The sequence below is a fragment of the Onychostoma macrolepis genome, chromosome 11 (genome assembly GCF_012432095.1).
Source record: "Onychostoma macrolepis isolate SWU-2019 chromosome 11, ASM1243209v1, whole genome shotgun sequence".
NCBI lineage: Eukaryota > Metazoa > Chordata > Actinopteri > Cypriniformes > Cyprinidae > Onychostoma > Onychostoma macrolepis.
The window spans coordinates 29,269,242-29,282,912 of NC_081165.1; the positions used below are offsets into that span (position 1 = coordinate 29,269,242).

A 13,671-nucleotide genomic window follows, 5' to 3' on the forward strand; every position below is an offset into this window, starting at 1 on the left:
TAAGTTCGCCACCTTAACACACAAAAAAATAGAGGACTTTTTAAGTGGTTAAGTTAAGTGGTTGGAAAAAATAAATAAATAAATAAATAAATTTATCCCATAGCAAATGAATGGGAAATACTAAAATTCAAAGCATTTTTAAAAAAATTTTGATTTGTCCAATAAATCCAACACAATGCAGATCAAACACACACATAAATGAAGGGGTGAGTCTATACAACAATCTCAGTGTGTCAAACAATCACTGTCTCTCTCTCTCTCTCTCTCTCTCTCACACACACACACACAAAGCCATTGAAAACTATAGCCAACTAGTGGCTAATGATATTTTTTATATTTTTATATTTTTATACCATCAAAAGCCACCAGATGTCACCGAAGTCACCAAATTTTTAGGTTTTGGCTGCCTGAACTTACTGGAATTATTTTTTTACTGAAGTAAAAGAAATATTAAATATAACATAAAAGCATAGGCATATTTTACATTAAAAATATGGTACTTTTAGAGGTAAATAAACAAAAAACACGCATAAATTGATAGATTTTATCGAAGATGGTGATATGACATTTATTTAAAAAAAAAAAAAAATTGGGATCACACCTGAGATCTTCATGCCCAAATTTGTCCACGAAGTACGGATTAAGGGCTGTTATACGAAGGATGCTTGAGGGTTAATCATTTCTGTTAAATGATTTGCACAATGACCATATGAGCCAACTCCTTTAGTCAGCTTTTTCTCTTGCCCTTTTTCCTAATTCCTTGTATCAAATTTTGTTCCAATGTTTTTGATCTTCTTGATTTTCTGATGTGAGTTTTGCTCCAGTGGGGCTTTTCTTTGAGAGTCGTTACTTCTGATTTTGGTTCGGTAAAGCCTGCGGATGTTATCCAGTGCTTCTGAAGCTGATGGAGGAGGAAGATGAGAAATAGGGAGGCAAATGGACAGTAAAACGCCTTTGACTTTAATTCATTATCAGACAATTTCTTGTTGTGCCTCTCCAGGCAGACAGAAGCTAATTTTTAATGGCCTGACAGACAGAGCTAGACAGATCTTCTCAGTCGACATCAGTGTAGCACGTTCTGCCGATACCGAACCTGACGCTTCCTCATAGAAACACTGAAACTCATGATCCACCCGACTGTCTTTTTCTGCAAGGTGATTTCTGTCCAAATAAACTGAAGAAAAGTACCAAGTTCCAATTCGAGCCTTTCATGGGCTTTGGAGATCTGGATCGTTCATGAACAGTAGATGAAGTGTGTGTGAAGAGAATAGTGTAGTTTCTGCTCAGGATCATAAATGCTGCTGCAGTTGTATGTTATGAATGCTGTTTTTGTGTGGTGGAAACCCGTTTAACTGTGATTCTCCGTTCTGTGTGTATTTTAAGAAAATAAAGACTACGATGCATACGTGTCCTATACAAAAGTGGATCCAGACCAGTGGAGTCAGGAAACCAGAGAGGAGGAGCGTTTTGCATTGGAGATTCTGCCAGACATTCTGGAAAAGCATTATGGGTATAAACTCTTCATTCCTGACAGGGACTTGATACCAACTGGAAGTAAGTTGCATTCGTTGGAAGGTGTGTGTGAGTGTGTGTAAACGTGTGTGTGTGTGTAGTGCTGCATCTTCACCCTATCGAATGCTTCATGTTTATTTTCAGCATCATTTTTCATTTCAAGTACCTTTTGTTTGATAAGCTTTTTGTTTGGTCAGTAATTTTCTCTCAATTCAAAGTAATATTTATAACAGTGATTTGAGTGAAGCTTCTTGAAACATGATTTGCTTCTTTTTCGCTTGTATGTTTTTGTTTGCTGGTCCGATTCGACTCAAACATCTGTCTTGCCCTTTTCACTTTTATTTCACACATTTGCCTGTGTGTTTTGTCTACATTCATGTCTGTTGTCTGGGGACTGTTAGATGTTAATATGGGACGAGGTGCTCACAATCAGGGCTAAGAAAGCATTGATTCATGTTCGTGTTTAGGAGTTATTGGCTCTTCACTGAGCAGCTCAAGCCTTGTTTGATGTAAATCACTTCACGGATGTGAATGCCTAAAATGAAGGGAAGTGTAAATGTATGTTACTCTGTTAACTCTGTTAGCCCTGCAGCTACAAGTCCCATATTAAACTGGATAAACTGGTGATCGTAACTGAAAATCCTAAGGCAAAAAGATACAGTTATGCCAGTTTCTCTTGTGGAAGTCCTCGCTGGTTTGTTTCTCTGATTGACTTTCTGCTGAATCGGCTGATCAGACTTTCAATGTTGAAATATTTATGTCTAGGTTTCAGCAATGATCATTTCCAGGATGACACAAGACTCCTTAGAGGTATTCTTCCATGGCCTTTTCCACTTGTGTCAACAAATCTGATTGTGCACCTTTTTGCAGACTTCACCTTTGGGGGAAATTGGGACGTGGCGCTGAGTTGAACCGGGATTCAGGTTGAGCCGTACACCATCATATGTTGTGAATGTAGAAAATGAGATGAAGCGATCGACTTGGATGAGTCTAAGAGAGGCTTTGGGAGTTTCTCCTGTTAGAGAGCGAGTGGTTTTGGACGGGTGGGGTTTGGACAGTGTTATTATATTCTTCCGTTATCATTTGTCAAGTCAAACTTTATTAAGATCCCTTATGGGCAATTTAGATGCAGCAAGAATCAGAAACACAGCAGACCCATACAATACATTCCAAAACAAATACATTAAAATATATATATATATATATATATATATATATATTAGGGGTGTCCTTGACTAAGGATTTTCATAGTCGAATCGGAATTTTCGAATCATGCCGATAGTCGATTGATAGTCGAATCATATATTTGGGGGCGGGGCAAAATACATTACCAAGAGTCAAGTCAGACATTCGACAGTCATAAATATACAGGGAAATGTGTAACGGACGCCTCGCAGATACAAACGGGGTAAATAATGTTTTATGTTTTGATTAAAAGATAGTTAACATTAAACGTCAGCGAAACCCTTAAGAATTCACTTTTTTTTTTTTACAATAGTGCTCTCATTATAACGTTATATATATGATCGTAGTTATAACGTTCTGCATTTCTGTTTTGAGCTGCGCGCGCTAAAGAGAACCACTAGAATGAAGCAGCAGGTTTTTAATCAATGGGATTTGACTCATTTATCTCACATAGAATACGCTTCGTTATTTATATAACATAACATTAATATTACCACTTATAGGCTATCTGCACAAAATGCCCTGAATGCACATGAACGCGTCTGCGCGGCTCTGAATGAACTCCTTTTGTAGACGCGTTCTTCACACAATAACATGCAGAAACACACAGTGTTTTATTATAATAGTGTTCTCATTATAATGCTATGTACAGTAGGCTATATGACAGTGCCAGTCATAGTTATTAATATTCTGCATTGTTGTCCTGCTCGCACCGCGCGCTGAAGAGATAATCGCCCTACTACAATGAAGCGCTTTACTGTAGCGTAACTCAACGAAAGGCATAATATATACATGATACAAATAAACTGACTGAAACATTTTGAAATCCCTACCTGATCGGGAAAAAAAAACGAAGTCTTCCACTGTGCCTGTGTCAATTTGAGTCTTGTTAAAGATTTAAATCCCTGCCGCCAAGATGCTCCTCTGTCGGTGACAGATTAGAAAGTGAAACTTTAATCTATTAGGGGAAGTTGGATTTATTCACGCATGTTAAAATATTTATTTAAAGCTTCTTTCTTTTCAGATTCTTATTTACAGCATTATCATAATAGTCTGTATATTAACTTATTGGGAGAAAACCGGTAGTTCGATGTGAAATCAGACACTGAGCACCCCCATATAGCCAAAATGGCATGATAATAATAACACCCCGCGAATATTCGACTGTGAGATTGGGAGTCGAATCAGGCTCCTCGAATCGAAGCATCGAATCGTCGACTATTCTGGGACAACCCTAATATATATATATATATATATATATATATATGTATGTATATATATATATATATATATATATATATATATAAAATACAGTAAATACAGTAAATTTCCTAACATGTTCCTTAAAGACCATTTAACAGCCGATAAGTCTATAACAGGAACCTGAAGGTAGCATTAAAAACTCTGGATACAGAAAATGGTCACTGTCCAGGAGTACAAATTGGGCCCGACTCAAAACATTTCTATTAAACAAAAATGTGTTGTGAAGTAAGGCTAGAGATAACTGAAATAAGATATAATTCATAAGCTTGATGACTGCATTTAACAATAAGACCTTTCTGACTAAATGTGTTACTGTACTGATGTAGTAGGGCTGGCCGATATGACGATATAATTGTATATAGACGATGTCGATGTCAAGAGTCAGGTAATAGATGATTATTGACAATATAAAAAAAAAATGGAAAAAAAGCAGTTCCAATTCTGGGAATTGGATGTGTCAGGTCAGCAATCGAATTACTTGTTATAAAATTAAATCTGCTTATTGATTCCTGTGTGCAAATTTTTATGTGATTTTAAAAGATTTAAGCGCAAGAAGACAAAAGAGAACTCATTTCTGCACTTGTGCACTGTTTTCTGTGCTGTGCGAACACTGTTTCTTTCTTCTTCCATTTGAACAGACACATACACACAGAATTATATCAAAATATCCCTGTAAACACAGTTGGTTATGTCTTAAGTGAACGTAAACAGTTGAAAGAAACACGGGTGTATTGGATCTGTGCAATGACAGCAGCATTAATCTGCCTGTCATTCATGTTAATTAAGGTACAAAAGAAATAGAAAATCACTCACTGATATAGACTGAATCAATTTTGTAACACATATGTTTTATTTGCCTGTTGTTCGGCGCTGACTACTGTAATGGCAACGTGTGTCTGTGTATGCAATTATTCAGGAGATGTGTTCCCACATCATGTATCCTCATTTAGGGTATTCTTCAGTAAATACCCTTTTACTTTAGGGTATTCAGTTTCCAGTGTTGGCAGCCCCATTATAACAAATTGTGAGTGTTGTATTTTAACTAATTATAGCTTGACTACAAGTTTAAAAACAGTGCTATAAATGTTATAATCAAGGAAATTAAACTTACCATCATGAAAGGTGTCTACTCAGGTGATAATGCCAAAAAGAAAGAAAACATCTGAAAAATAGGCGTATTTTATTTAAAACATTACTATGTGAGACCAACATGCATTTAGCATTCTTACAATCACCAGCTGAATGTCCACCTTCACCGTGATGAACTTAAAATATTACATTTGTCTATTTCTATTTTCTATTAAATTTTTCTCAGCGTTTCTCCTCACAAAATGAAATTAATTTCAAACACAAATTTAATAAGAACAGAGCAGAAAAGCTAAAATGTTTTCTGTTAGTTTAAGCACAAACTAAGAAACTAAGAAAAGTAAAACCAACCTTTAACATGTTAATAATTAAACTAACTGAATCGTTGGCTATCATTAGATAAAGTGCAGCCAAACTGTACATGGTTTTGTGTTTATGGTGCATTAATTGTCCACCATCCGACGGTGGTGGGTCTTGGGTAGACGATATTATTGTTTATCGCGATATATTAAGGCGATTATTGTTAAGATTGTTTTATTGTTTTTTTTTACATATTGCCCAGTCCTATGGTGTGGTCATCTGACAGACATACACACACACACACAAACATAGATAACTCTCACTTTCACAAGATTAAAGCCACAGTTCTGACCAATAAATGAAAGTTATTCGCAGGCCCATTTGTCAGGTTTAGACCAGAATAATGCAGCACTGAACATGTTTGGTTTTCTCAGCTGTGCTGTTTTAGATCAATATATAAAACTTAGGAACCGCCACAGGGTCTCGTTCAAATGAGGATTTGTGTTCGATGTCTGTCCTGTTCCCCCTTCTATGTTTTCAGTGTGTTCATTGAGTCATTCCGCTGTTTTTATTTCACATCTTAGTTAAAGTTCTTTGACAGAGAGTTTTACATACAGTGCTGTGCTATGGCAGTATTTACCCTGACCATAATTGTTTTTAAATCAGTTTTCACTCATAATTACTATAAAAGTGTGTCTATAAAAACATTTTTTACAGCGTAGATCACATTAGATTTGCGTTTTCTTATGTTTTATCTGCATGCTGTCATATTCAAAGCAAAACAGGTTGAATAAAAGCAAGAATGATGTTGATATGCTTGCCGGATTTGAAGATGTGGAAGCCACTGACGCTCTGTCTCTCTCTCTCAGCGTATATTGAGGATGTGGCTCGCTGCGTCGACCAGAGCAAACGCCTCATCATAGTGATGACGCCCAACTATGTGGTGAGGCGTGGCTGGAGCATCTTCGAGCTGGAGACGCGGCTGCGCAACATGCTGGTCAGCGGCGAGATCAAAGTCATCCTGATCGAATGCGCCGAGCTAAGGGGAATCATGAACTACCAGGAGGTAGAGGCTCTCAAACACACCATCAAACTGCTGACGGTCATCAAGTGGCCGGGACCCGAGAGCAGCAAGCTCAACTCCAAGTTCTGGAAGCAGCTGCAGTATGAAATGCCCTTTAAGCGGCCCGAGCCCAAGTTGTCGCACGAGCAGGTGCTGGACGTCAGCGAGCAGGGTCCGTTTGGAGAGCTGCAGACCGTCTCTGCCATCTCTATGGCCGCGGCCACCTCCACCGCCATGGCCACCGCGCATCCCGAGCTGCGCTCCACCTTCCACAACACGTACCACACGCAGCTGCGGCAGAAGCACTACTACAGGAGCTACGAGTATGACATTCCCGCGTCCGGCACCCTCCAGCCGCTGTCCTCGCTGGGCAGCCAGCACACCTACTGCAACATCCCCATGACTCTGCTGAACGGGCAGCGGGCGCAGGGCAAGCCGGGCCGCGAGCAGCAGCCGACGCTGGAGGAGCAGCACGTCAACAACGCCATGCTTCCACTGCTGCCGCGCGAGACCAGCATTTCCAGCGTGATCTGGTGACGCCGTCGGGAAAGGACGTTTCTGCAAATGGCACTTAATAAGACCCTTACAAACTGCTGCTGTTGACTTTGCACCGCGATTCACACGTAGGGGGCGGAAACCGAAGGGACGCGACAAAGACAGGCTGACGGGGACACTGATAGCACACGTACATCACAGAGATGTCTATGTTACGTCTGCATTTACAGATGTAAATGTGTTTGCTCATCTGCAATACGTCTATAGGACGTTTCCTATTAGATGTCAAATAAACATCTTAAAGACATATAATAGACGTCTATGATTTAGAATGTGTGTAAAACGGACATCATACAGACGTCTGTCAGATGTTTGTACACAGCAGGTGCTTTCCAGATCAAATTATCTTTAACAGACATCTTGCAGACGTACATGTGCTATCTGAGGTTCCCCTGATAGCACACGTACATCACGGAGACATCTATTTGGCATCTGCATTTACATCTGGAAAACATATCTTTTAGAGTGTTTGCTCATCTGCAATACGTCTATAGGACGTTTCCTATTAGATGTCAAATAAACATCTTAAGTCATCTAATAGACGTCTATGATTTAGAATGTATGTAAATCTGACATCTTACAGACGTCTATCAGATGTTTGAACACAGCAGATGCTTTCCAGATCAATCTTTAACAGACATCTTGCAGATGTACATGTGCTATCTGGGGAGGTTAGTTCTCTCACAGACAGCTCCTTCATACTCTCTCAAGGAATACAGGGTCTTGTACATATGTTTGCGGTTTCTTTGTAGCATTGGAATTTTTGTTCTTTTATTTCTTTTTCAAATGTCTGATTTGTACTTTTCCCCTTATAAATTGACTGAGCAGAGACACGTGAGACAGAGTAAAGGCTGATCTGTTGTGTTTTTCTCTTAACTTGTAGTTTTCAAGTACAATACTTGTTTTTATAGAATTTGTGGGATTGTGCTGTTTTTCTCTTTTGAGATTTTTTTTTTTTTTATTGGTCAGTTGGTGAGATGTCTCTACTTTGACGAAAAACACCATTATGCAAATGCTCCTGAGGCCTGAAAGCTCTTCTTCTTCCCGAATGAACAAGCAAGCAGATGACGTTCAAGAGGAAAAGCTAGATGTCGTTATGACGCTCTAGTGTCTCTGCTGCTCTCCGTTTCTCTCTCTCTAAGCTACTGAGACTTTCTGTTAGAAAAAGAAAGAAAACACATCTTTGCTGTTCAGCTTGATAGGGAGAACTTAAGAAAAACTGTATTATTATTTTAAAAGAAAAAAATATATATATTTTTATAACAAAAGGATTTGCTTGGAAAGACACACAGTAGGTCACATTTCATTCATTTCATTGATAGAAGCACTGGAAGGACATTTTAGCTCACCAATTTCAGAGAAAAAACAAATGTTTTTTTTAATGGTCCTGTCAAATTATGGATGAGCAAAGCAAAACCGCTTGTTTTTATTTTCCCCACAATACTGGCATTCATTTCTTAGTGTGCATAATGATTCGATATGTATTCAATTTATGATATAATTATCAATTTCACATCAGAAAAAGTGCTTACGATACAAATCCATGTCTCCAAACAATTACATGATTTGTTCTCTTCACTGTACATTGAAACCTGTTATCCTCCACTGTAGTGCCTCCTGCTGCTCCACCACAGACGCCATCCACAGGTTAAGAGCGGTACAGCGTCTCTCACCGTTTCTTAGGTACTGCCATGACACCGCTGCTCTCCAGCTCATCCGTGTTTCTCGTTCTACTGTAGTAGTCGTAGAGGGGAAGGAGCAGACCTGGGCCAGTTTTTACCTCATTTTATACTAAGGGCCAGTCCTGTGTCGGTCACTAGGGGCAGCTTACATACACCTCTACTCTCATTGCTTAAGCAAAGAATGGTAGAGGGTCGAGTGAATGTCCGGTGTATTTACAGGAGGGTTAGTTATTCAGCCCTCTTATGCTGGACAGTCCAGGTATTTCTTCATGAAGCTGCCCCATCACGCACAGCCAAGACATTCAGTTTAGCGTTAGACGCCATGTCTTTTATTAGCCTCACTGTCAGTCTAATAAAGGCTTTACAACTCTGTTAGCATGTAAATGAAGTGAAACCAAAGCTGGCAATTAGCGATGGGTACATGTATATTACCTTCTCAGATGCACTGTTGGATATCCGGGGAAACTGAACCAGGAACTAGTGTAGCTGAAACGGCTTATGAGGGGGTAAAAACATCGTTGTACCAATCCATACAGAACAGCATAACGTCATCGCCAGACCCCATGTCCTGTTCACCATGTTTATTTGATCAGCCGTGCCAAAAGAGTCCTTTTTTAATATTAGGAACAGATTATATGCAAAAATCTGTAACTCTCAAAGGTGGCGAGAAAAACAACAGGGTCGTGAAGCGTTTCATCCCAAACAGACCCCAGATTCCCAGTTTGTAAATGTCACCTTGGTTTGGAATAATCTGTTGGTGCTGAACTTCTGATCTGAGAGGACACCAATTTGATTATTTGAACGTTATTATTTTAATGATCATATTTTTACAAGGCTCTTTTCTTGTATTTTATATCATATTGTGTAAATAAATTGAAATGATAATAAAATGAAGACAATCTAGTGACATTCATGGAAAAAAAACTGTTGGCAATTTTCAAGAGAGTGGCAAATTGTTTCATGAGCATTTCTGATATTACTGATCAAAATAAGAATAACAACAACAACAACAACAACAATAATAATAATAATAATATATAGCACAGAATTTGTCTCTGGCACTTTCACCAATCTTACACTGAAGATTAAGGTTCTGTTTGTCTCCTGTTTTGAAATTTTCTCCTTTTTTAATTCTGTATCTGCAATGTTATTTGAAGAGAAACTATCATTAATAAAATACACATTTAATAATATTTCATGTCATCCAGTTTCTTTAAATCGAGTTTAGAAAATAGGTTTAGAAATACAGGTCATTGGAATCGTTTAGCTTTCTGTTCTGTAAGTTGGTGTGGATATATGTCACATGCAACATTCTGCTTTTTGAACATTAAATTGTTTGTGTAAGAAATATGATCCAGCAGGTGTGCATGCAGACTAAGAATGCATTTCTAGGTTGCAACAAGTGGTTCTTCTTACGATACCACAAAAGCACAATAATAAACTAGAATAGATTATCTTTTCTACAAACCAATTATTGGGGAACCCTAGGCCAAAATATTGTGTATAAATATTAATAAATAATTATCATATTAAAAATACAAAATGAATGCAGGCCTGAGGTGTCCATTATTCTGTTTTAACTACGGTTATGACATCTTGAGACATTTTCAGGTTTTTGTTCCAAAAATGTAGTACTACTATCTTACGTATCTTGCTTATAAAGAGCCCAAGAGTGTGTTTCCCAAAACCTTCTTAACACTACGTCGTTCTTAAATTATTCCTTAAGCTTGTGGGGTGGATCCTTGGAATCCACTTTGGAATTTAGGGATGGTTACATAAAGTTTCTGCACTTCAAATTCAAATGATATGTTCTAACTTCAAATTGGAATCCAATTTGGGAAACAGATCATTTTATTACCAGAGTTTCCATGTTGGGCGGGCCTTAAATTTTAACTCTTTCTCCACTAAATCTTTTTTTTTTTTAAGTTATAAAAAAAAAATTGGATTAGGACAAAATTATCAAAATTGTCAGTACTCAGATGACTATGTCTTGTTTAGAATAAACATCAGTCATTCAATGTAAGGCTAGATGGGTATTTTTTATTTATTTTATTTTTTTAGCCTGCCCCACCGTGGCATGGTTATGCAGTATTTGCATTGAAATATTTGTGAGCAAAGGATTTTCTGGAATGTACATACAAACTGCAAAATAATAGCATATTGGGGAATGCATTTTCTCTCTTTTTCTGGCAATCGCTCCAGTGCATGTGTGTTTGCAGAGAGCATCAAAGGTTTCTATTTTCAATGTGTTTTTCAGCTTTGAGCAATGTAGCCAATCACAGACATATCTGTTGATTTCTTGAACACAATGGCAATCAGTTAGTCAGAATCCACTCACCACTCAAACTGCTGTTTTTGTTAAGTGCTGAGTTCTGCACGCTCGTGAATCTTCTCATTATAACAAACAAAGAATAGACACAATGTAAATAAGAGATGAAATGTGCAGTGTAGAGAGATTCCTTGATTATAACAGAACTTTGTGAGATCGTGATGAACTGAAGTGAGTGGCAGCTTTTTAAGTGTTTATAAAGCGAGCGCTCTTTGTGCGTTTTCTAGGCTATAAGACAGGGATCCTCAAATCTGGCCCATGAGATCCACTTTCCTTCAGTGTTAAGCTCTAACCCTAATTAAAAACACCTGAGCATGCTAATCAGTGTCATTAGACAATTACAGGTAGGTGAGTTTAATCAGGGTTCGAGGTAACCCAGGTGAAAAACAAGTGCACTTCCATAATGTACTTAAAGTGCTCTATTTTCACGCACTAATTTTGTACTTAATATACCGTATTGACCCGAATATAAGACAATGTTTTTTTCTTGGAAATACATCTGAAAAAACGTGGTCGTCTTATATTCAGGGTCTGGACTTTGACATGTCAATAATACACCCACAACAATAGGTGGCGCCAAAAACGCATAAAACAAGTGTGCCATGAAATATGTAATGTGTGCTGTAAAGATCGCGAGTGAAAACAAAAGAAAAAGAAAAGCTTACAGCGGCACGAGTCGTGACTGTCATGTTAGCCTGATGGGACCAAACTTCCTCTCTAAGTGATTTTAAAACATAAGACAGTACCCAGATTTGAAGACACACAATTCACTTCTATTGTTAATAAAATTTTGGTAGGCTACTATGAGATGGATAGCCTAAATGTTATATAATTCAGATGGGCTACCTGTTATTTTTATGGTATATCAAAAAGTGTATATTTTTCAATGTCATTTGTTGGTACATTTTACCAGTATTTACCATGCTTTCAAAACAAAAATTAAAATAGGAAAAATATGCAATATGAAAATAATTTAAGAAAAAATATGTTTTACAGAGAGAGAGAAAAAAACAAGATTTGGTTTTCAAAAAGCCTTTTTCCAAAAGGTACATCTGGAAAAAGGGGGTCGTCTTATAATCAGGGTTGTCTTATATTCGGGTTAATATGGTACTAAAAATTAGGGCTGCACGATATTGGGAAAATATGTGATATGCGATATTGTTGTTGAATATTGCGATAACGATATTTCTTGCAATATAACATTTCCTTAGAGAAATCTTTTTTTTTTTAATATATTTTTTAAAAATCATTTATTTATGTAATGATCATGCTAAAATAAACAGGTAATAGATATTCTTCTGATCTAATTAAATCTAATTCAGGCTAAAAAATAAAAAAAAACTGTCAAGGAAGGTGCAAACATTTAGACTTTAAAACACTAATGACTGAAAACCTCAGCAGATATTCTGATTTCTGGTTTGCTGTTACCATAGACCTGCAAACACAAAATGCATTACACTCAAACATTGCTTTTTATTCACATGTAACCATACAATCATCAAGAGCATCTTAAAATAAGATCATCTTTTAAACAAAATATTTCCTTGCCTTGCCTGTTTTTTTAAAATAAAAATAAATATTATTAAACAAAAATTAAATAAAAAAATCCTATTAAACAAAGTGTACATGCCTTAAATAAATTGGTATGTAGTGGAAATACTAACATCTTGTCAACATCCACATAAATAAAATAAGTATTAACATGTAAACATTATTAACATGTAAACATTAAGTAATAACATGTAAACTTGTGTTTTAGCACAATGCAGTGCCAAATGTGCTTAACTGTGAAAGCTATTTTATTCCAGGTTTTTTGCCAGGAAAACTAGCATATTGACTTTGGTAGGTTTTAAACATGTGCGTTGGCACGTCACAACATTTCCTTATGTACTAAAAAGTCTCTCTGAAGGTGAACTACTTGCTGGTATAGAGAGATACTTCCTGGCTAGTTTACTCAAGTGTGGGAAGTCGACCTGATGGACTTGCCACCAAGTGAGAGGGTCCATTTCACTGTCTATGGTGGGAGACATCATGTAGTTGTTCAATTCAACTTCCACAGTGTGCGATGGTTCCATAGATGACGGAGCTGGGGATGTCTTGAAGAAACTGCCCAGGGATTTTTTGGCCTTCTTTAGGGTGACATCTGATGGACCCATGCCCTGGTGATCTTGATTACTTAGGCTTTGCTCCTAAAATATAGAAATAAAGTAAATATTGTAAACAAATCTAGTTATAGTGCATTATTTTGTCACTTACTATTGTCATATTAACATTTACCTGTGGCACAGTTGCTTCAATTTCAGACATCACCCTGGCTCTGATGTCTGACACCTTGTCAGAGCTGATATAGTCGGCTTTGAATCTGGGGTCCATAAAGCAGGTCATGTCCAGAAGTTCTTGAGTTGCAGGGTTGTCATACTTGGTGTTCATGTACTCTAGAATCTTCATCTTTATGGACTTCTTCCTTTGCAGCAAGAATTGAGGTGTTCATCAAGTGAAGTAGAGGTTTCACATATGAAACACTTACGTAACTTTCACCTGATAGAGCATCTGTAAATTCTTGCAGAGGCTACAATGCCTGGTTTATGGACTCAAGTACATCTAGGTCCTGCCAAGAAGGAACTAAATGTCTTGACTTTCTGTCTGCTGACAGGACGTCGCTTATGGCCCGCTGCTGCTCTAGAATTCTCTGAATC

General features: G+C 37.5%; 1 protein-coding gene across 2 annotated transcripts in view; it reads left to right on the forward strand.

The window, feature by feature from the left end:
- il1rapl1b (interleukin 1 receptor accessory protein-like 1b) overlaps positions 1 to 9,839 on the forward strand; it is a 214,946-nt gene extending 205,107 nt beyond the window's left edge. The window contains exons 10-12 of one of the 2 annotated variants that reach the window (XM_058792186.1): positions 1,384 to 1,554; positions 2,278 to 2,322; positions 6,216 to 9,839. In XM_058792186.1, the coding sequence (XP_058648169.1) occupies positions 1,384 to 1,554; positions 2,278 to 2,322; positions 6,216 to 6,946 (947 nt within the window). In that variant the 3' untranslated portion in view covers positions 6,947 to 9,839. The remainder of the gene's footprint in view (positions 1 to 1,383; positions 1,555 to 2,277; positions 2,323 to 6,215) is intronic. The other variant, XM_058792187.1, reaches the window with a different exon arrangement.
- Positions 9,840 to 13,671: the final 3,832 nt, after the last annotated feature.